Source organism: Manis pentadactyla, chromosome 15 (genome assembly GCF_030020395.1).
Source record: "Manis pentadactyla isolate mManPen7 chromosome 15, mManPen7.hap1, whole genome shotgun sequence".
Lineage (NCBI taxonomy): Eukaryota > Metazoa > Chordata > Mammalia > Pholidota > Manidae > Manis > Manis pentadactyla.
In genome coordinates this window covers 23,509,738-23,534,580 of record NC_080033.1, presented here as the reverse complement: position 1 = coordinate 23,534,580, position 24,843 = coordinate 23,509,738, and the positions used below count along the sequence as shown (strand labels likewise).

At 38.4% G+C, this 24,843-nt stretch overlaps 1 protein-coding gene across 1 annotated transcript; it reads left to right on the top strand.

Annotated features, from left to right (window-relative positions):
- Positions 1-5,346: 5,346 nt before the first annotated feature.
- On the top strand, positions 5,347-19,672 carry NUDT19 (nudix hydrolase 19). The gene is made up of 3 exons (XM_036929862.2): positions 5,347-6,808; positions 17,438-17,645; positions 18,461-19,672. The coding sequence occupies exons 1-3, from the start codon at positions 6,080-6,082 to the stop codon at positions 18,664-18,666; spliced, it is 1,143 nt and encodes a 380-aa protein (XP_036785757.2). The 5' UTR covers positions 5,347-6,079; the 3' UTR covers positions 18,667-19,672.
- Positions 19,673-24,843: the final 5,171 nt, after the last annotated feature.

Below are 24,843 nucleotides of genomic sequence, written 5' to 3'. Positions count from 1 at the left end.
TTTTTTGTTGATACTCTTTCCCCCACATGGCAGATCCTTGCCTTGTATTTAATTTCTGTGCAATCAGCTGTGTACTTGATTCTGAGAATCCTCTGCTCACTGAAATTAGTGGTAAAATTTTGCAAACACAAGAAAAAAGCTGAATTAGAATAAACATTTATCCTGTGAAACTATTAACCTAGATGACCCTTTGAGTTTGAAAATTCTAGACACTAGAAATATTTGGTATTATTTTGAGTTATAAAATTGCCTAAAAGAACTTTTGTTATGTGACGCAAATAAAATCACTTTCTGCTTGAGCGATGGCTGCTTACTAACTCTATCTCTCTGCTCTCGTTTCTATATTTAATTCAAGACGTTGCTGTCTGATAGAAACCTAATTCGTTTTACATGTTTGATATCAGAGTCATTAATTTTCTAAAAACATTTGATATGATCTTATATACATGATAAAAAAAAACTCAAAATGTTAGAAATGGTCAATGTTAGAGGCTACGACAGAGAACATCTACCTTCCCAAATTAAAGGTACAACTTAAAGGATAAATATTTTCTTCCAAAGTTAAATGCTATACAAATCTCTGGTGAGGTTAAGTACCTGTAAAGAAAAATAATCCCTTGCTTCTCTTTGGAGAAAATAGTACTGCTTTATCTGATACTGAGAAGATATGACCTTGAAATATCCTGACTTATCATGGGAACTTTGAGCTATTACTATTAGTTTAAAAAAGATGAAAAAAAACAAAAAGGAATAATGTTTGTGAGAGGAAAAAGTGCCTGGCAATTTCTTTTCTCTGTGCTCCAAGAAATTGCTTTTAAATGCCACAAAGGGAAAAATATTTTTGGTAAATAAAATTGGAGCATAAACTTCATGATTTATCTCAGGTCTACAGGAAGTTGTGTGATGTTTAATTAAGATGTGTGATGTCAAATGTCTAAAAAGTAGTTTTGGTTGAAAGAGTTCTGGTGTGAATGAGGTCCCTGGTAATGCTGCATTTTCCTTTTCAATGTGCATGGATACATTTTACGTTTTTAGCTATTTGATTGCTTTTCAGATGTAGTTCTCTATTCTGTAATGACTGCTTGTTAAGAGTGTGAGCCTGAGAAACGAAGTGCTGCAGGACTCACCGCTTGTGTTCCTTTGGGGAGTGCCGCCCCCCTCAAGACCAGGCCAGTGACGGGCAAGGACTGTGCCTCTCTCTTTCCAAGCCCATCAGACAAGTCATTGATCTCCCTGTGCCTCACTTCTCTCATTTGTGGGATGGGGGGGTGGCGGGGTATCTGTACTGATGAACTCAAACATCCCTCCAGAGCTTAAGACACTGAACAATTCAGTCAAACAAGAAAGTGTTACTTTGTTCAGGTTTTTTTTTTCTTTTTGGTGTTTACTGTTGGTTTGGGTGCAATAGTGAAATAGTGAAATAGAAACTTAGATTTTGGTGGTTATTGTCTAAAATTAGTCTGTTAGTGAACAAAGTAAAACTGAAAGAACAAAACAGCAGCAGACTCATAGACTTCAAGAAGGGACTAGCATTTACCAAAGGGAAGGGTTTGGGGAGGGGGGGTTGGGAGCCTGGGAGAAGGGGATTAAAGGGCATTATAATTAGCACATGCAATATAGGTAGGTCACAGAGAAGACAATAATTTTATGGCATCTTACTATGCTGATGGACAAAAACTGCAATGGGGTGGGAGGGACTTAATAATATGGGTGAATGTTGAAACCACAATGCTGCTCATGTGAAACCTTCATAAGAGTGTATATCAATAATACCTTAGTTAAAAAAATAAAATTAGTCTGTTAGAAATTCCATATGAATCTTAACAGTCAGAATGAACTAAGCTTACTGTGATTTTAGTCCACATCAGAATTAATGGAGGGACTTAAAAGCAAATGTGTGTAAGTTCTACTTATTTATAGCATTTAAGTTAGATTAGGAATTTAAATTCAGACTCTGAGGCTGAGTCCAAGAAAGCCTAGTGTTTATTAAACAGAAAACAGATTGAAATTCATATTGATTTAGAAGTTGTAATCTATACATTTTTAAGTCAAACTTATTAGTGTGTAATTTAAATACAGTAATACTCACCCTTCTGAGGAGTGCAGTTTTGAGTTTTGACAAATGTATACAATCATGTAGCCATCACCACAATCAAGACAGAATGTTTCCATCACTCCTCAAAAGTTCCTTCATGTTTTCTGTAGCCAATCCTTTCCTCCCACCCCAGGCTCTGGCAACTACTCATTTGATTTCTGTCCCTATAGTTTTGCCTTTGCCAGAATGTCATATAAATGGAATCCCTATGTTTTATGAGCAAACATAAACATGAGATATGAGAAAACATCCTTGGTGCATAAGATCTTACTGTTCAATCACTGGTGAATTTTGTTTAATCCAGGGACATACCCTAGTTTCCAGGTAGGCTAAACAAACTTTCCTGCTGCTATTGAGTCTCTCAGCTGAAGTCATCTCTCCATGCCTAGCCCTACAGGTTATGTTCTCTTCCTTTTTTTTTTTCAACTGAAAAACCTGATACATAATGGATAATGGAAATGAAGTTGGGCTTACTGAACTAGAGATTGAAATAAAAGCCTGCTTGGGATTACGGGTAAGAAGAAACATAACATGTTTGGTAAGTTTTTTTTTTTCTTTCAGGGTTATGCACATTCTAATAAATCAAGTCAACTTATCGTAAAGATAGCTGGGAAGGAACAATAGAACATAAGAATAAAGAGTCAACGGTCCTGAGCTATGAAGTAAGCAACCATTGTCATAAACAAAGCAACTCACTCTCTCATGACCAAGTGGCACATGGCAATTGCTAGAGCTAGTAGGGGATTGCTGTGTGCATTTACTGTCAGGCCTGGGGCAGCTGGCACTGTGCTCCTGGCAGGACAGGGTTGGGCAGGGCACTCTGAGAATATGTTGGTAGTCTGAAGACAGATTCTGACACTTGGAGGTTGTGTGAGTAATAAATAAATCACTATGAACTGTCTTCATATCTCTTGCCCATTTTTGCACACAATCGGATGGGTATTTTTTCCTGTTTTTCTCTCTCTTAATGCGTTGTGACAGGCACTACAGATAATTTTTCCAGTTTATCATGTCTTAGATTTTCTATGGTATTGTCATAACCAAGTTATAAATATGTCACAATCAAACGTCTCCTCAGTGTCAAGTTAATCACTCTTTTCCTTTATTGCTTCTAGATTTTGAGTCAAAGATTATATAGAGGAATTTACTTACTTTCTTCTAATAGTCAGATGACTTCATTTTTTTATCCGCTGTGGTAGCCAGCCTCCAAGACGGCCCACAATGATCCCCACCTCCTTGTATTTTCATGTAGTCCCATCCTACACTGAATACGGAAGTGTAATAGGATACTGTGGAAATGATGGAGTGCGACTTCTGAGGCTGGGTCATAAAAACATCGTGGTTTCTTTCTTCCTTTCTCTTGGATCACTTTCTCTGGGGAAGTTCACTGCCAAGTATCAAAGACATTCAACTACCCCTAAGGAGAGGCCCATGTGGTGAGGAACTGAGGCCTCTGGCCAACAGCCATGTGAGTGAGCCACTGTGGAAGTGGATCCCCCACCCCCGAGTCAAGCCTTCACTGACATGCCGACCAAAATCTCGTGGGAGACACTGAGCCAGAACCATGCAGCTTTGAAGTTCTCGAATTCCCGGTTTACAGAAACTGTGAGATATATGTTTATTGTTTTAAGCCACCAAGTTGTAGAGGAATTTGTTAACAGCAATAGGTAATATATCCATAAATTAATTTTTTCCTGTGAGCATTCAGTTAGAATATATTTGTATCACTTTTGCTACTCAGGGTCTGTTCTTTGCTTCTATTTTGGTTCTTGGCTACAGCTAAGGTAACTGAGGGTTATAGGATGCATGCTATATGCATGCATAAACTGGTGTTGCATCATTGGAGAGCCTCCTGAGTAAGATGGACATGGCAGTGTGCAGTCTGGAGATGGTTCTGCATTGGTTAAAGTCCAAGCAAACTGCATCACTGTGCTATGCACTCCAGGTCTTGGTCATCTCATTCAGGAGTGACCAGCTTTTGGGAAAACTAGCTGATACCGAATTATACATTTTTACCTATAAAATGGTGTTATTTTACAATGAAGAGAATGTGTCCTTGCTGAAGATACTTGACCCCTCTATGAATAGTTTTGCATCTGTAAAATGGCAGTAGCTGTTTCCACCTTGTAAGGTTTTGTGAGGGTTATACAGTGTGTGGATTATACGAAGTTCCTAGAACTTCACACACAGTAAGGGCTTAGTAAATATTAATATTACTCTTAGGATTATTCTTACTCCTAGGATTGAAGGACTGTTACTGAAGGGATGTAGTCCCATCCCACAGTGAATAGGGAAGTGTAATAGGATACTGTGGAAATGATGGAGTGCGACTTCTGAGGCTGGGTCATAAAAGCATCGTGGTTTCTTTCTTCCTTTCTCTTGGATCACTTTCTCTGGGGTGAAAAGTGAAGTAGAAAAAGACTTTTCTACTTCAGTCTCCCAAGCCTGAACTTTAACTCCTTTTTCTCCCTTTCTCTGTATATTCAACCAATTACCACATTATATCAAGTCCATTTCCTACTGTCTAAATAGCACATTCCATGGATTTCCAGTGCAGTTCCAAACAACTGAGTCACCAAACTGCTGTCAGGGTGACCTTTGAAGATATGAACTTGATCATGTCACCACTTTTCACAGCTTCTCATGGCTCATAGTACTGAAATTACCTGGGGAGTGTGGGTATGTTAAAAACATAGGCCCCAGGGGGCCACCCCGGTCTGTACAATAGATTCTGAAATGATTGTCTTAGAGCAGAGAGCTGCATGCAATTGGGAAGCAGTTCAGGGAGGGATTCCCCAACTGTGGATTCTGTGACTCAAGGTGGATGAAAGTTGGTATACCCTCCTAATAAGTCATGTATCCTCCCTTGACTCCTCGTATGCTTTACTCAATGTTCAGCCTTGTTTTTTATTTCTGAGATGCAGTCAGTACACAGGGATTTGCCCCTTTAGAAAATGATGCCAATAAAAATCAACATAAAACCTGGTACTGCCATCTGTAGGTTCTCCTCCAGGAAATAATCCACATTAAAATGATAGCAGCTTAGCAAAAGTATGGTCTGTAGTTCACCCCAAAACATAACAAATGCATGATCAATTATATCAATTGTGGGAGCAGCTGTTGGTGACTGATAAGTTGTGAAAGAGAAGATTCAGATTTAAGCAGGCTCTTTCTGAGAGACGCTGGTATTTTTCTTGGAGGTAGGAGTATGACAGTCAGGTGGACAGAAATCCCCATCTCTTTGCCTGGATTAAACATCTCTCATGGAAGTGTAATCATCAAATGATCTCACGCTTATGGTGTCCCCAGGTGCCCTGACAAACCTCTCCAGAACATAAGACAGATTACCCTGGGGTGCAGGAATTCAAAGAGGACCTTTCACATTCAGGCTATGCAGAGGAAATTTAAGTTTTGGCATCCGGTTCATCCATTAGTTTCTCATTGGTATGGTTCATAAATTAAAGGTTCATAGGGTAGGATAAAGCTCGGAGACCCGCCCTCTGGACCTTCTCCCCCCACCAAAGAAACACAACCAGGTGTCGGCCCGCTGTTTAAGAAAGTCCTAGTTCTCTGGTTTCGGTGGGGTACGGTCTCCAGGTTTGGTGACAAAATTGCATGGCATTTTACCATGGGGCAGGGCAAGAGCGCCGGTAAGCATTCCTGCTCGTGGTCCGAGTGTCCTGCGTGGGGATGGCGCTGCCCTCTTTTCAGAAGACTGTGACAGCCCTTGTCCCGCGAGAGTGGCCGGGCTGGGAACGACGGCCCAACGCCAGGCCCCTCCCACAGGCAGGCGACAGGAAAGGTTGAACAGCTCGTGTTCACCGAGCGTCCAGGTAGCTCCGCGCTCAGGGTTCGTCCTAGGAGACGCGGACCAAGGTCCCGACCGCAAGCCCATAAAGACTGCTAGAGGCGGTAGAGTGGGGCGCGGGAGCCCCGGCCGCGCAGAACACGAAGCCTGAAAGCCGCGCGCCGCCACCGCCCGCCATGAGAGGCTCCCTGCGGCCGGGACCAAGCGGCTGGCGGAGGGCGGCCTCCGTGGTGCTGGCGGCGGGCTGGACGCACCCAGGCCCCGCCGTCCCGCCGCCCCCAGAGGGCTTCCGACTGCTGCTGCTGCAGCGCTCCGGCGGCCAAGGCTTCATGCCTGGGGCGCACGTCTTCCCGGGCGGCGTGCTAGACACGGCCGACCGCTCGGCCGAGTGGCTGAGCCTCTTCGCGCCGCACCACAGGCCGCCGCGCTTCAGCCTGGGCCCAGCGCCGCCCGCGCGCAACGCCTTCCCGGGGCGGCCTGACGCCGGGGACTCGCAGGGGCGACCGGACACTGGGGACCCGCGGGTACTGCCTGATGACATAGCCTTTCGCATCTGCGCCATCCGCGAGGCCTTCGAGGAGGCGGGCGTGCTGCTCCTGCGGCCCCGGGGGTTCTGGGGGCCCAGGGACTCGGCGCCCGCCGCGGCCGAGCTGGGCCGCGCCCTCGAGCCGCCGCCCGGCCTGGCTGACTGGCGCGCCCGCATCCGCAGGGACGCGCGCCACTTTCTGCGCCTGTGTGCGCACCTGGACTGCACACCCGACATCTGGGCGCTGAGCGACTGGAGCGGTTGGCTCACGCCGTTCACGCGCCCCGGCGGCCGCCGCTTTGATACGACCTTCTTCCTGTGCTGCCTGCGCGAGCCGCCGCCCTTCTACCCAGACCTGGCCGAGGTGGTGGACTGCCAGGTAGGCCGTCCCCTTGGTGGGGCGTGAGGACCCACGGGAATTGGAGAAGGGGGCCCCGGCGCGCCGCAAAGCCCCTCCCCGAACCTCCCGAAAAGCTGGGCCTAGAGAGGCTAGTTATAGCTCGTTCTCAATTTACCGTATGGTTCCGGCCTGATAAACTCATAGTAAGTTGAAAGTATCTTAAATCAAAAGTGCATTTATTAGAACTGCCTTGTGGAACATTGTAGCACAGTATAGCCGACCTTAGTGTTCAGAGTAGTTACATTAGCCCACAATTGGGCAAAATCATCTAACAGAAAGCCAATTTTATATAGTGTTGAATATCTCACGAAATTTATTGAATCGTGTACTGAAAGGGAAATGGTTATGAGCGTATCCTTGTTGACTCTCCTGATCCCATGTTCAATTGGGAGCTGCACCTGGGTGCTGCCCGCATCAGAAGAGACTTTCTTACTGCATATCTGTAGCCCAGGAAAACATCCAAATTCAAAATTTGAAGTACTTTTTTTGTTGTTGTTGTTGAATGCATGTCACTTTGGCGCCATTGGAAAGTTGAAAAATCCTGTCAAACTATGATAAATTGGGGACTGTGTGTACTTTCCTCAGAAACATACAGCCAGTAAGTGACTGAGTGACCACGGGACCGAGATTGTCCCGGCCCTCAGCCCTGCAGCAGGGTCATGGTGAAGTGCTCTCTGTCCCCTGCCCACCCACCTTTTCATTCCAGCAAGGCTGCGGTGGAGATCCCAGTAGCTATGTGGTGCTGCTCAGGCCCCAGCCTCCTTTCTAAGCACCTTACATGCATTAGCTCATTTCATCCCACAGCAGTTTAATTCTGTTTCCTCAGAGAATATACTTTGTGTGGTTCCAGGGACTTGCTTTATGGCCACAAATATGGCTTATATTGGTGAATGTTCCATTTACACCTAAAAACCTTATGTATTTTGTTGTGTTTGGTGGAGTGTTCTTAAAAATGTGAGGTTAAGTTCGTTGATAGGGTCTTTCAGGTCTTCCATATCTTTTACTTGTTCCATCAAATACTGAGAGAGGAATGCTGAAATCTTCAACAAATAATTATGTGTTTATCTTTTTCTTTTTTCCCTTCTCTCAGGTTTTGCATCATGTATGTTGAGGTGCTGCACAGACTAGTAAAATTTGATGGATTGACACCTTGATTATTATGAAATATCTTTATCCCTGGTAATATTCCTTATTCTGAAATCTGATGTTTATCTTATACTAATATAGCCATTTTACCTTTCATTTGATTAGCAATAGCTTAATATATCATTTTCCATCCTTTACTTTTAACCTATCTTTATACTTAAAATGTATTTCTTGTAGGCAGCATATAGTCTTGCTTTTTTATCTAGTATAGCAGTTTCTGCCTTTTAATTGAAATGTTTAGATCTTCTATATTTAATGTTATTTATCAGTAAGGTTAGATTCAAATATACCATCTAGCTGTTAGTTTTTTGCCTGTCCTGTCTATTCTTTGCACCCTTTTTCTTTTCCTATTTCTCTTGGACTGAATATTTTTAGGTCTCTATTTTCTCTCCATTGTTGACTTATTAACTATACTTCTTTATGGTTGCTCTAGAGTTTGCAGTATACATTTTTCACTTCCTGCATCATGTTAAGCCCTTACAACAATATACTTAGATTTCTCCCCTCCTGTCCTTTGCTATTACTGTCATACTTTTGACTTTACTGCTATTATAAACTTCACAATACACTTATTATTTTGTCTTAAACAATCTGTTAAAGACTGTGAAAATGATGGGAAAAAGTCTTTTATGTTTACTTGCATATATACCACTCTTAGCATTCTTCATTCCTTTGTGTAGATTTAAATCTAAATCTGGTATCTTTCTGCCTAAAGAACTTTCTCTAATGCCTTGCATTTCAGATCATCTGACAATGAATCCTCTAAATTTTGTTTATCTGAAAAATACTTTATTTGCCCTTGGTCTTTTGAAAGATATTTTGGTTGGGTATAGAATTCTGGATGAACAGGTTGTTTTTCTGTTGGTACTCAAAAGACGCTTCCTTATTCACTGGTTTGTATAATTCTTTCGCTGAACAAAATGTTTTGGTGTTTTTGTTTGTTTGTTTTGGTGTGTGTAGTTGCTTTAAATACTTCTTAATCATTGGTGTTTAGCAACTTGATTGTGATGTATATGGTTTTTGCTTTGCTTTATTATTTATTTTTTCAAATCTTTTTCACATCCCCTATTTTCTGGGACTCTAGTTACATGTGTATTGGACTACTTAATAATGTCCTATAGATTGCTGTACCATGTTCATTTTTTTTCAATCTCTTTTTCTCTTTGCTTTATTTTGAATAGATTCTGCGACTGTTTCCAAGTTTTCTTTTTTCTTATGTAGTATCTAATCTGCTGTAAATAGCATCCAGTATTTTTTTCACTATAGAAATTTTTCATCTCTAGAATTTCATTTAGTTTCTTGAAAAACATTTTCTGTTTCTCTTATGTTCACATATTTCTATATGTCTTTGACCAATGGGACATACTTGTAACCATAGTTTTAATGTCCTTTTCTCCTAATTCCATCAGCTGTAATTTATGGATTTCTGTTGACTAGTTTTTCTTCTAGTTATGGGTCACATTTTGCTGTTTTTTCATGGGTCTTGCAGTTGCTGGTTGGATATTGTACATTGTGATTTTTTTAAGTTGAGTACTAGGTTTTGCCACATTCCTTTAAAGATTTTTGCACTTTTCCTGACATGAAGTTAAGTTATTGCAAATAAACTTGATCCTTATGAGGTTTTTTTTTATTACGGTATCACTGATATACAGTCTCTTTTTTTTTTGGTATCATTAATCTACAATTACATGAGGAACATTGTGTTTACTAGACTCCCCCCTTCACCAAGTCCCTTCCACATACACCATTAGTCACTGTGCATCAGCGTAGTGAGATGTTGTAAAATCACTGCTTGTCTTCTCTGTGTTGCACAGCCCTCCCTGTGCCCCCACACACATTATACATGCTAATCATAAGGCTCCCTTTCTTCCCCCACCTTCTCCCTCCCTTCCCATCCATCCATCCTCCCCAGTCCCTTTCCCTTTGGTAACTGTTAGTTCATTCTTGGGTTCTGTGATTCTGCTGCTGTTTTGTTCCTTCAGTTTTTCCTTTGTTCTTATACTCCACTGATGAGTGAAATCATTTGGTACTTGTCTTTCTCCGCCTGACTTATTTCACTGAGCATAATACCCTCTAGCTCCATCCATGTTGTTGCAAATGGTAAGATTTGTTTTCTTCTTATGGCTGAATGATATACAATCTTATGAAGTTTTCACATGAGCAATGTTGTGGTTACACATTCACCCATATTATCAAGTCCCCCCCACATACCCCATTACAGTCACTGTCCATCAGTGTAGAAGATGCTATAGAGTCACTACTTGTCTTTTGTGTGCTATACTGCCTTCTCTGTCCCCCCGACCTTACATCATATGTGCTAATCATAGTACCCCTTAATCCCCTTCTCGTTCACTTCTTGCCCACCCTCCCCACCACCCCCTTTCTCTTTGGTAACTGCTAGTCCCTTCTTGGAGTCTGTGAGTCTGCTGCTGTTTTGTTCCTACAGTTTTTGCCTTGTTTTTATACTCCACAAATGAGTGAAATCATTTGATACTTGTGTTTCTCCACCTGACTTATTTCACTGAGTGTAATGCCCATTAGCTCCATCCATGTTCTTGTAAATGGTAGGATTTGTTTTTTTCTCATGACTGGATATTATTCCATTGTGTATACATACCACATCTTCTTCTTTTTTTTTTTTTTTTTAAATAATTATTTTTTATTGAAGGGTAGTTGACGCACAGTATTACATTACATTAGTTTCAAGTGTACAACACAGTGGTAGAACATTTATATACATAATTCTAGGTTCCAGCTATCACCCTACCAAGCTGTTACAATATCTTGACTATATTCCTTACGCTATACATTACATCCCGGTTACTTATTTATTTTACCATTGGAAGTCTGTCCTTTTTTTTTTTTTTTTTTTTTTGAGAGGGCATCCCTCATATTTATTGATCAAATGGTTGTTAACGACAATAAAATTCTGTATAGGGGAGTCAATGCTCAATGCACAATCATTAATCCACCCCAAGCCTAATTTTCGTCAGTCTCCAATCTTCTGAGGCATAACAAACAAGTTCTTACATGTAGAACAAATTCTTACATAATGAATAAGTTACATGGTGAACAGTACAAGGGCAGTCATCACAGAAACTTTCGGTTTTGCTCATGCATTATGAACTATAAACAGTCAGTTCAAATATGAATACTCATTTGGTTTTTATACTTGATTTATATGTGGATACCACATTTCTCTCTTTATTATTATTATTTTTAATAAAATGCTGAAGTGGTAGGTAGATACAAGATAAAGGTAGAAAACATAGTTTAGTGTTGTAAGAGAGCAAAAGTAGATGATCAGGTGTGTGCCTGTAGACTGTGTGTTAATCCAAGCTAGACCAGGGCAATAAAACATCCACGTATGCAGAAGATTTCTCTCAGAACAGGGGGGGTGAGGTTCTAAGCCTCACCTCTGTTGATCCCCAATTTCTCACCTGATGGCCCCCCTGCGACTGTGCCTGTCTTAGGTTGTTCCTCCCTTGAGGAATCTTACCCGTCTCTGGCTAACCAGTCATCTTCCGGGGCCATACAGGGAAATGTGAAGTTGGTAAGTGAGAGGGAAGCCTTATTGTTTGAAAAGGTTAGCTTTTTACTTCTTTGCATATTTATGCCCTGTGGCTTCTATGCCCAGCATTTGTCTTGAAGTATCTTTACCACTTGGAGGAGTTATGATACTCGGTAAATTTGATATGAGGCACGAATTCTATTTAAGGGTTGTAATTAGGAAGGAAGAAGAAAAGCTATAGAAGTAGCAGGCGGAAGAAAACATGGGAAGATTGATTATTTCTTTGACATATCTTCTTGTAGAGTAACTTCAGCATGTATAGGTTTTAAGCTACTACTTAAATTGTGCACACACATTAACATAATAGGAGTATAGTTACATAACCAAAGCATATCTGTAATTACCAGCCATCTCCAGTGAAACCAAGAAAACCAGTTAGGCACCTTAGGCATTTGTGAAAACTTATCTATGATATGGTGGATATTGTCCAACTGAACTTGAACAGTCTGAGAGAATTGAGACAAATTAAAACAACCCATTCCTGGGGACTGTTCACATGCCATATGTTCTTTTAACAGTAAATAGTCTGTAGTTGTAAGAGTTTGGAGCGCTACAATTTGCACTTCTCCAAATTCTTGGTTGAGTTCCAACAGTATAGATCCAGTCAAATTTGTTGTTTTACTGTATGCACAGGCCAGCTTAGATATCTCCTTCCTCATTCCCATGGCAAGTCCAGGAACTGGTGGGATGAGTGCATCTACACCTGTAGCAGTGCGTGGATCTTTGTTGGGGTTTTTTGATGATCATCTTCTGGCATGAGTCTTCCAGAGAGTGCAGATGTTGGAAGTTCTTTTTCATATCGTATCTTAGTTCATTTTCAGAGTAGCCCAATTAGGCTTTGATCCTCTGTATAAACACAATCAGACCCTTTGCCTACACTTTTATATGCCCTTTATACCCTTGTGTAGAACTCGTTGGAGGTTACCACACAGGAACTGCCCTTTTTTTTTTTTGCTTTGTTTTTGGTATCACTAATCTACACTTACATGACGAATATTATGTTTACTAGGCTCTCCCCTATACCAGGTCTCCCCTATAAACCCCTTTACAGTCACTGTTTTACCATGTTTTACCACATCTTCTTTATCTACTGATGGACACTTAGGTTGCTTCCATATCTTGGGTATTGTAAATAGTGCTGCAATAAACATAGGGCTGCATAAGTCTTTTTGAATCAGGAATCTTGTTTTCTTCAGGTAAATTCCAAGGAATGGAATTCCTGGGTCAAATGGTATTTCTATTTTTAGTTTTTTGAGGAACCTCATGCTGCTTTGCACAATGCTTGAACTAATTTACATTCCCACCAGCAGTGTAGGAGGGTTCTCCTTTCTCCAGATCCTTGCCAGAATTTGTTGTTCCTTGTCTTTGGATGTTGGCCATCCTAACTGGTGTGAGGTGATATCTCATTGTGGTTTTAATTTGCATTTCCCTGATGATTAGCGATGTGGAGCATCTTTTCATGTGACTGTTGGCCATCTTATTTCTTTGGAGAAGTGACTGTTTGGATTCTCTGCCCATTTTTTAATCGAGTTATTTGCTTTTTGGGTGTTGAGGCATGTGAGTTTTTATATATTTTGGATGTTAACCCCTTATCAGATATGTTGTTTATGAAATATTCTTCCATACCGTAGGATGCTTTTTTGTTCTACTGATGGTGCCTTTTGCTGTACAGAAACTTTTTAGTTTGAGGTAGTCCCATTTGTTCATTTTTCCTTTGTTTCCCTTTCCCGACGAGATGTATTCAGGAAAAAAGTTGCTCATGTTTATATTCAAGATATTTTTTTCCTGTTTTCTTATAAGAGTTTTATGGTTTCCTGACTGACATTCAAGTCTTTGATCCATTTTGAGTTTACTTTTGTATATGGAGTTAGACAGCAATCCGGTTTCATTCTCCTACATGTAGCTGTCCAGTTTTGCCAGCACCAGTTGTTGAAGAGGCTGACATTTCCCCGTTCTATCTCCATTGCTCCTTTATTGCATATTAATTGACCAGATATGCTTGGGTTTTTATCTGGACTCCCCATTCTATTCCATTATCTATGGGTCTGTTTTTGTGCCAGTACCAAATTGTCTCGATTACTTTGGCTTTGTAGTAGAGCTAGAATTTGGGGAACATAATCCCTGCTGCTTTATTTTTCCTTCTCAGGATTGCTTTGGCTATTCGGGGTCTTTTGTGGTTCCATATGAATTTTAGAACTATTTGTTCCAGTTCATTGAAGAATGCTGTCAGTATTTTGATAGAGATTGAATTGAATCTGTGTATTGCTTTAGGCAGGTTGGCCATTTTGACAATATTAATTCTTCCTATCCATGAGCATGGGATGTGTTTCCATCTATTGGTATCTTCTTTAATTTCTCTCATGAATGTCTTGTAGTTTTCAGGTTATAGGTCTTTCACTTCCTTGGTTAGGTTTATTCCTAGGTATTTTATTCTTTTTGATGCAGTTGTAAATGGAATTGTTTTCCTGATTTCTCTTTCTGCTTGTTCATCATTAGTATGTAGGAATGCCACAGGTTTCTATATATTAATTTTGTATCCTGCAACTTTGCTGAATTCAGATATTAGTTCTAGTAGTTTTTTTGTGGGTTCTTTAGGTTTTTTTTATGTACATGTCATCTGCAAACAGTGACAGTTTAGCTTCTTCCTTACCAAAATAAATAAAAGGATGCCTTTTATTTCTCTGTATTGTCTGATTGCCGTGGCTAGGACCTCCAGTCCTATATTGAATAAAAGTGAGGGGAGTGGGCATTCTTGTCTTGTTCCCCATCTTAGAGGAAAAGCTTTCAGCTTTTCGCTGTTAAGTATGATGTTGGCAATGGGTTTGTCATATGTGGCCTTTATTATGTTGAGGTACTTGCCCTCTATACCCATTTTGTTGAGAGTTTTTATCATGAATGCATGTTGAATTTTGTCGAATGCTTTTTCATCATCTGTGGAGATGATCATGTGATTTTTGTCCTTCTTTTTGTTGTGATGGATGATAGTAATGGATTTTCAAATATTGTTCCATCCTTGCATCCCTGGAATAAATCCCACTTAATCATGATGGATGATCTTTTTTATGTATTTTTGAATTCAGTTTGCTAATATTTTGTTGAGTATTTTTGTATCTATGTTCATCAGTGATATTGGTCTGTAACTTTCTTTTTTGTGGTGTCTTTGCCTGGTTTTGGTATTAGAGTGATGCTGGCCTCATAGAATGAGTTCGGTTATTTTCCCTCCTCTTCTACTTTTGAAAAACTTTAAGGAGGATAGGTAATAGTTCATCTCTAAATGTCGGATAAAATTCAGCAGTGAAACCATCTGGTCCTTGGGTTTTGTTCTTAGGTAGTTTTTTGATTACCAATTCAATTTCATTGCTGGTAATTAGTCTGTTTAGATTTTCTCTTTCTTCCTGGGTCAGTCTTGGAAGGATGAGGTTTGTTTTTTAATCAGTTTTGGGGTAGGTCAATAGTAGCCTTTATTCTAAAGCTAATTTACCTGCACTTATAACGTGACCGTTCTCTGGTCTACTAAATGCCCTTCATATTCAACAGGTCTCTCCATTGTAGCTGAAGGGAGTTTGGAAAATTCCTGGCCCTTTGTGCCCTGGGAATTTTTAATCTTAAAGCTCCCAGGTAATTATTCTTTTTTCAGGGATCAGTGTTTTCCAGTGACATGTGGTTTCGCTTTATGCATATAGAAATTAGTGTTTAGCAGAGATTCAAGGGCAAAGATTCCCTTCTCTGACACATTGCTTTCCAAATTCTAGCCTGTGTGGGCCTTCCCAAACTCTGGTCTCTGTCTCAAGTCAGTGAAAATCCTATAGTCTGATTAGGTTCTCCATCCTTGTGCTGTAGTCTCGGGATTGCCTTTAGGCAGAAAGTCTTGGCAATAATAGAGTTCACCTCATTTGTTTTCTTTTCTCACCAAATTACAATTAATGTACTTTTCAGTGTCTGAAAATCATGGATTCATAGATTTTGTCCACTCTTTATTGTTTTATTAAGTTGGAAGAAGGTAATTTTGGCACTCCTGGCTGAAAGTGGTGGTTCCAATAAACAGTCTTAACCTGGTTTAGCCAAGTGATCCTCAACACAAGTGGATGTTTTGCCCACCCTGCCCCGGGGTACACTGGGCAATGTCTGGAGACATTTTTAGTTGTCACAGCTTGGGGAATTCTACAGGCTAGAGCCCAGGGATGCTGCTAAACATCATCAGTGCACAGGACAGCCCCCCACAGGGATGGTCTGGCTTCAAATGTCAGTAATGCTGAGGTTAAAAAACAGTAGAAACAGTAGAATGTAGAGCCAAGCTCCCCACTCCCAAGTTTGAAACCCAAATTTTCTAGTTTACGGAGCTGCCTGAGTTTCTTCATCTGTAAAATGAGAGTATGCAGGGTTGTGCTAAGGATTGGAAATATTTTATGTAAAGTATTTTGAGCAGTGCTTTACTAATAACAAATAACTAGTAAATGGTATGTTTCTTTAACCTGTGGTCTGTATTAACCGGAGTAGGTTGAATTACATGGGTTGATGTCTGTTGTTCAACCCTTCCTCTTGCTTGTTATCACTGAACTCACATGGAACTGACAAGGCAGAATGCTTTGCAAATAACTTAGAGATTGGGTGGTCCTTTGAGGCCTGAGCTTTGTTTTTCAAAATGCATCCCTGGCCAACTTTAGAATGATCTGCAGTGTCTTGCTGAGCACCATATTGAAGATTTAACAGGTTTCTCAGGGGATGTTTAAGCACATACAAGTTTTTAAACCTTTGGCCTTTGGTTATCCATGGTAGAAATCAATTTCAACTCCCTGGGTTTGTGTGTGGGAATCTGTTTCTCCCATTGTAAATGGATATGGAGTGTGGGCAAAGTTACAATATTTCCAGAATCTCTCTGCTGACCTTAGTGCATCTCCATATCAATAGGTGTGTTTCCAAGGAGTGGAGAGAAGGTGATTACAAGGAAGGTGGAGATGTGAGCTTGCGTGGCGACCAGAGAGGTTTTTTTTTTTTTCTTTTTCCCAGCCAGGGCAGGGAGAGACGCAGTCGAGCAGGAGTAGATAAACAGAGCCAGGATTCTTGTAAGCAATGAATGGGTTTCTCCCACTTTATTTTCCCCTTTGACTGATTTTGGCTTCAAAGGTTTATTTTCCCCAGGCTGGGAACACATATTCCCTCTGGAGTTACATTGAATAAACCAGTTCAAGAAAGATCTTTTGGGGTTATTCCATATTCATTGAATCAGCCCTTTTTATCTGTGTATGGAAGGAAGGCTTGGGAAGGAGGGCAGGTCACAGTAGTGAGGTCACTTAAGTTAAATAGGCAAACACTGGTTGATACCCTGCTATTACATGCCTTCAGCTGCAGACTGAGTCATGCCTCTCTTTTTGAAAGCTCCTGTTGCTCCTCTTTACCCCGATTGTAACATGTGGCACATGTAACATGCTACATTCTGGTTGCTGCAGGCCCCATAGGGTCTCGGAGAGCCTTGTCTTGTCCACCACCAAATCCTCAGGGTCTAGCCAAGGCACCCATTTATAGGAGGAAAAAATGGGCATTAAATTCTCAATCTGCTGTCATGCATGTACATGTCAAAGTCTTCTTTTGGGCGTGACCAGAACTACTTTGCGTTTCCAGCATCTTATGCTTTTTATGCTGTACAGTTCTCCCAGGTCAACCCTTGATTGAGCTATACAGAGTTACTAGTTCTTACAATCAGTTGACAATCTCTTAAGGGTATCAACTGAGCTTTTTTCACCTAATCTTCTCTTGTCTCAGAGGACTCTTGCAAGGCACATTAATGAGTTAATTGTACATCTTCAATTAGATATTAGGTACTGATCTAACAATCTTACATCTTTCATTGTCTATGGGATGAACCTTAGAAAACCTACCTTTGTCTTCCACAGTGGTCATCTCCATCAGAGGCAACCCAAAGTTTCATATCGAAGAAAATGTGGTTGCCACCCCCACAGTTTTATGAAGTAAGAAGACTGGAAAACTTTGCCTCTATCTCTGATTTGCACAAATTTTGTTTGGATCGTGCCTCAGAAGGGGTGGAAAGATGGCTGCCAATATCATTTGTAACTGCTGATGCAATGATACAGCTTTTACCAGGTAAATCAGTGAAGCGTCATATATTCTTCATTTCAGTATTCACATTTAATGGACTGGGCTATATGGCAGTATTGCCCAACACAGAGACATGAATTACAGTCTGTGTTTTACACACTATAGTGGTATTAATTAAATAAGATCAAAGTCTTTAAAATACAGTATTTATTATAACCAGAAGTTCTGTAAGTCACTTTATTTACACATTTTATATAAATATATTTCCTAGACATTGACAAAGTTCTTTCTCATATATTATCTTACTTTTTTATATCTTAATTTTGAATTATGAAAACTTATAAATTATCAGTTGTTTGATTCAGAATTTGTTGTCTTACTTATGGCAGTGTGTATCAGTTCTCAGAATAGTGATGGCTGTTACTCATCCTACAGTGGGACAATGTAGTAGTTTTAATGTATAAATGATAATTTCTCCAATTTAACCTTAAAAATACTAGAGCAGTTCACATTGAAACACCAAAATATTTGGATATCAAGGCCAATATTAACATTGACTAAGAAAAAGAAAATCATTAACTAGTATAAAAGTTATGTGCAAATGTTAATGATGAAAAAATACCAGTAATAAATATTTATGTGTCCAAAGAAAATTCTTGGCTGGGGAATGGGGAGCCAAGAGGGTGTCGATATTAAAAGCATAAGAAAGTAACTGAGGTAAGTTCATATAATTCAGGTTAACAACCATCTCACTTCCAAACACATGACATAGATAAAAATAAATACAGATTTTTATGTCACTAATGTATCAGAATGTTCCATAAAATAACACTTTGTGGAATTACAATATTATTTTTCAGGTGATGAACTGTACTTAGAAGATTCAGACTTTTTAGAAAATCTTTTGTCCACTGAAAAAAAGACTGAAGAAATCTTGAAAGAGGTCAAGACATTTCACCGAATAGTAATATACAGCCGCCATGTTTATAGTATCTATGTGACGGTTCAGTCAAAGTATAAACACATTTATCCTAAGAACTATGTAGCAAATAAGAACCATTTGTAGAGAACTGCTTATATATAAGCTAGCCCACTTGAAGTTATGCTAATGAATAATGTGGTTGACCAGACTTGATTGGAACTTAAAGAACTTTGTGCCTGTAAAAGTTATAGTGCAGTCTTTCGTATTTCAAGTGTATTATAAACTGTCTGCTTATTTTATTCTTTAAACCTTAATAGTATCACAGAAGTATAAAGTATTAAGATCTTATTACCAAAATAAGAAAAAAAAATGTCACAAGTGTTTCCACTTCTGTATTGTTTTATTATGAAAAGTTTTAATAAGATGTTCTCCTGTCATTGTATTTTAACTGTCCAGTGTATTTGTACACCTTGAGGTGCTTAGGAGATGGATCCATGGATGCCTTAGACCCTCTGCTGGAGTTAAAGGATGTCTGCTTACATGGCTAACAGTAGGCTGAGACAGCCTTTCACTGACAATGGCATTATTTTCTTACTGTGTCTTTAGCTTGATGATTAAAATACAATTCTGTTTAAAACCAAATGGCATTGGTTGTTAGGTTCACCAAAATGGAAACCTCTTTCAGTTAGTTAATATTTTCAAGAAATAGAAACCCATAACAAAAACCATAATATTTTTATTCCAGAGTGCTGGTTAATGAATACATTGATGTTAGAGAGACATAGAACTATCAATCATTTAAGGTGTTTATTAGTGATGTTCATTTTCAATATTTTTAATATGGGTAGTGTTTTCACCTCTTAAGAGAAATATGTTTATTGATTAAAGATGAGAAGTAGTTAAGACAGCAATCCTATTTCATATCTTTGTATTACACATTATATAATGGATTTCATTTTTCATGAAATGTGTTAATTTTCTTACCTACAAAATAGAGATGTTGATAAAGTTTATTATTTAATCCTAATTAGAGCAATACATTTAGATCACTGAGGTTGATAAATAAAAATTTTATTTTCTATGATACAGTAATACAATGTCTTGAAACTTGCAGTTATAAACTCAGGAATAAATACTAAGTTGGTATACATTTTCATTGCCTATAATTTTGTGTTTGTGTGTGTGCTGATTTTTCTGGATGACTTCCGTAAGAATCCAAACTGAGTTGAAATCAATATTTCAGGCTAACATATCTTGTCTTCACAGTTGTTAATTAAAATAAAACAGGAGTGCCCTATAATGTGGTATACAATCAGGACTCAAATGTAAAGGGACTTCCTCTCTTCTAATTTGTGTGATGGGGGTGGGAAGGCTCATAATTGGGAGTATGTAGTTATTTCATAGTTTATCTTCTCCTCAAACCTTTATTTTTTTTAACCTCTCTGCAACTTTTGACAGTTGCACACTCCCTAGCCACTCCTGTTCTGCCTTCTGTATTTTCCTCTCCTCTAACTGACCTTTAGATGTTAGAGTCCTTCAATACTTGTTCTTAGACCCTCTTCACTCCTTGGGTGATGTAAGCAACTTCCTTTAAAAAGGAAATTACTTGCCCTTCATTTCCCTAACTTACAATTTTCTCATCTAAGCAGTTTCCCTCAGCACAGTCTTCCCTATATTAGAAATCTACTATGCTATTTAAGTTAAAAACCTTAGTCAAGAGTAGATAAATGGTGGGAAAAAAAAACCAAACCTTAGTCATTCTAGATTCCTCTTTCCTTATTCCTATATCTTGTGACTAGCACCTCCTGTTGATTCTATTACCCATAATTGCCCTGAATTTCTCACCTCTGCCCTCTACATTGCTATTACCTCAAAGCCAGTTATCTCTTCCTTAGTCAACGACACCAGTCTGAGAACTCTATCTCCATTTTCATTCTTCCCCACACAATGCATTCTGCCATTGAGTTGGAAAGGTGATCTTGACATTAAAATGTAAGTCATCCTATCATTGTCCTCATTAAAACCCTCTAATAGCTGTTCTTCACATTTAAAAACAAGTTCCCACCTTCTTCCTCTCTGAACTCTTCATTCACCCCTCTCCTACACACCGATTAGAAGAGTCCTCTTTCTGTTAGTGTACTATCCAAAGTTCTCTCCCACCTCAGTCACTGTTGCCTTGAAACAGACATGGGTCTCTGAACTATTTTTGTTACTGAGTCTCTTTTTTACTGCAGCCTTAGAAAACCAGATGAGTATGAGCATCCAATATGTGGGTTATTGGCATGTCTAAAAGAATATTCTAGAACAAATAGAAGAAAAGCATTATTTAGAGAGGAGAATACAGTTTTCTTGAGATGAAGAAAAATGTCTATCTTCAGATTAAAGGTCCTGTTGTGGCCAAAGCAAAATTAACAAAGATTCTCCAAAACCTGGATGACATTTTGATTACAAAGATAAAGAATGTAGAGATTTTCAGGACTAAAAAGATAAGATTTCCCACAAAATTACAAAATCAGGCTTCTGAGGGTCACAGAGTAGCAGGACATACTAGACAACACATGTTGAGGGGAAAGTAATTCTCTATCAACCAAGTGATAATCCAAGTCTATATCAATACTTCTATATCAACCATGTGTGAAAGCCACAGAGATAATTCTTTATATGTGGACTCTGGAGATTCTACCTGTTCTGATAAAATTTGCTTGATAGAAATACTATAGATGACTGAAAGATTCATTAGAATAAAACTTCAACAATATAAGTGCATACATGGTAGAAGTCCTGATGTGAGTGTGGAAGTCAATTAAATATAAGAAGTAAATGTTAACTATAAAGTATTGCAAATGTTAAAATTCAAATTTTAACCTATTTTTTAAAAAAAATTCATAAAAATAATTTGGTTCAATAATCCCAGATTACATATGCTATCATAAACAGGAAGTAGCTATGAGAGGAATAAGAAAAAAGTTGAAGGAATCAATGGCTGCAGTTTAGTGATGATAAACCCTGTTTTAAGTGTTTTTAAATGCACATTAGCTCACAGAATTAAAACGAGAATGGTCACCTTTCAAGTCAGTCAAAAACAAAGCATAACTACTAATGCAAGAGATAGGTAACACTGGACATGGCAATGAAACAAAAGCCAAAAGCTTAGACTAAAATAATTCTGGTAGGAATAAATATTAACCATGACAATGTACAAAAATAGGGTAAATTCAAAGATAAATATCTCAGATTAAATATTTTAAAGCAAAATTATGTAAAGGAATTACAAAAAGGACAAATTAAACCCAGAGTTAGTAAAAGGAAAGAAAGAATGATTAGAGCAGAAATAAGTGAAATAGAGACAGGAAAACAACAGAAAGGATTAACAAAACTAAGAGTTGAATCTTTGAAAAGATAAACAAAATTGGCAAATGTTTAGCTAGACAACCAAGAAAAAAGAGGACACAAATCAATGAAATTATAAATGGAAGAGGAGACATTACAATGGATGCTACAAGTAGAAAGGGTATTAAGTTACTATAAACAACTAAACACCAACAAACTGAACAACCTAAAACAAAAGGATAAATCCATCAAACAAAAGGATAACCTATCAAAACTGAATCAGGAAGAAATGGAAAATCTGAACAGACTGATAATGAGTAAGGAGATTAAGTCAACTGGTAATCAAAAACCTCCCAACAAAGAAATCCCAGGACCAGATGGCTTCACTGGTGAATTTTAAAAACAATCAAGGAAGAATTAATGCTAATTCTCAAACTTTCAAACAAATCCAAGAGGAAGGAACACTCCCAAACCTTGATAGAAAACCCAAAGAAGATACTACAAGAAAACTACAGGGCAATATCTCTGATGAATATAGATGCAGAAGTTCTAAACAAAATACTAGCAAACCAAATTCAGCAGCACATTAAAAGGATCATATATCATGATCAAGTGGGCTTCATTCCTGGGATACAAGGATGGTTCAACATCTACAAATCAATAAAAGAGATATATCACATTAATAGTATGAAAGATAAAAATCATAAGACCGTATTAATAGATGCAGAAAAAGCATTTAACAAAATTCAACATCCATCCATGATAAAAACTCTCAACAAATTAAACATAGAAGGAACATAGCTTACCATAATAAAAGCCCACAACCAACATCATACTCAATGGTGAAAGGCTGAGGCCTTTTCCTTTATGATCAGGAACAAGAAAATGTTGCCCATGCTCACCACTCCTATTCAACATAGTACTAGAAGTCCTAGCCAGAGCCATCAGGTAAGAAAAAGAAGTAAAATTCATCATAATTGGAAAGGAAGAAGTAAAATTGTCTCTATTTGCAGATGACATGATTTTATATTTAAAAAATCCTAAAGACTTACCCAAAAACTGTTAGATCTCATCAATGAATTCATTAAAGTGGCAGGATACTAAATCAATGTACAAAAAAAAAACCCCAGCAGCATTTCCATACACTAACAACAAATTATCTGAAAAGGAAATAAAACACTCCCATTTATAACAGCATCAGAAACAGTGAAATACTAAGGAATAAATGTATCCAAGAAGATGAAAGATCTCTACTGAAAACTATAACATTGGTGAGAGAAATTGAAGGAGATACAAATAAATGGAAAGATTATCCTGTGTTTATGGATTGAAACAAGTAATATTGTTAAAATATTGATACTACCCAAAGTCATCTGTAGCTTCCATGTCTATCAAGATTCCAATGATACTTTTTTACATAAATAAGAAATACAATCCTAAAATTCATATGAAACTACAAAAGACCTCAAATAGTCAAAGTAATCAGAAAGAACAAAGACATCACACTTCCTGACTTTAAACTATAGCACAAAGCTATCAGAACAGCATGGTACTAGCATAAAAACAGGCACATAGACCAAAGGAATAGAACTGAGAGCTCAGGAATAAATCCATGCCTATACAGTTTTGACAAGGGAGTGAAGAAATGAGTATTAGAGAAAAGGTCTCTTCAATAAATGGTGCTGGGAAAATTGGATATTCTGATGTAAAAGAATGAAACCAGACCCCTATCTAAAACCATTAATAAAAATTAACTCAAAATGGATTGAAAACTTAAATGTAAGACCTGTAACTATAAAGCTCTTAGAAGAAAACATAGAGAAAAAGCTTATAATCATGTATCTTGGCAATAACTTTGGATATGATACCTAAGGCAAAAGCAACAAAATAAAAAATAAAGTGGGACATCAAATTAAAAAGCTTTTCATACAGCAAAATAATCAACAAAATGAAAAGTCAACCTACAGAATGGGATAAAATATTTGTAAACCAGATATCAGAGAGGGGTTAATATCCAAAATATATAAGGAACTCATACAATTCAAAACAACAATCCAATTTAGAAATGGACAAAGGACCTGAATTAATGTTTCTCCAAAGAAGATACTCAAATGACCGAAAGGTACATGAAAAGGTGCTCAACATCACTATTAGGAAATACAAATCAAAATCATGTTGAGATATCACCTTACACCTGTTATCATCAGTAAGATATAAGAAGTGTTGGTGAGGATGTGGAGAAAATGTACACTGTACACTTTTGCTGGGAATGTAAACTGGTGTAAAATGTACACAGTCCCTTGTATACTATTGCTGGGAATGTAAATTGGCACAGCCACTCTGGAAAACAGTATGGAGGTTCCTCAGAAAATTAAAAATAGAACTACCATATGATACAGCAATCCGACTTTGGGATATATATATATGAAGAAAATTAAATCACTATCCTGATGAGATATCTGTATTCCCCATGATCATTACAGCATTATTTACTTATTTATTTTTATTAAAGTACTATTGATACACAATCTTATGATGGTTTCACATAAACAACACTGTGGTTTCAACATTCACCTATATTATCAAGTCCTTTCCCCCTCTATTGCAGACCCTATCAGTGTAGTAAGATGCTATAGAGTCATTACTTGTCTTCTCTGTGCTGTACTGCCTTCCCTGTGACCCACCTATATTGTGATTGCTAACTATAATGACCCTTAATCCCCTTATCCCTCCCCACCCACTCTTCCCAGCCCCTCCCCTTTGGTAACCACGAGTCCCTTCTTGGTGTCTGTGAGTCATTGCAGAATTATTTATAATAACAAAGACATGGGTATAACCTAGGTGTCCACCAATGGATGGATGAATAAAGAAAACATGGCATATATATACATACATATAGACACACATAATATATATTTATATATACACCCATATATATGATAGCATATTATTCAGCCATAAAAAAGAAGGAAGTTGGAACAGAGGCTCAAT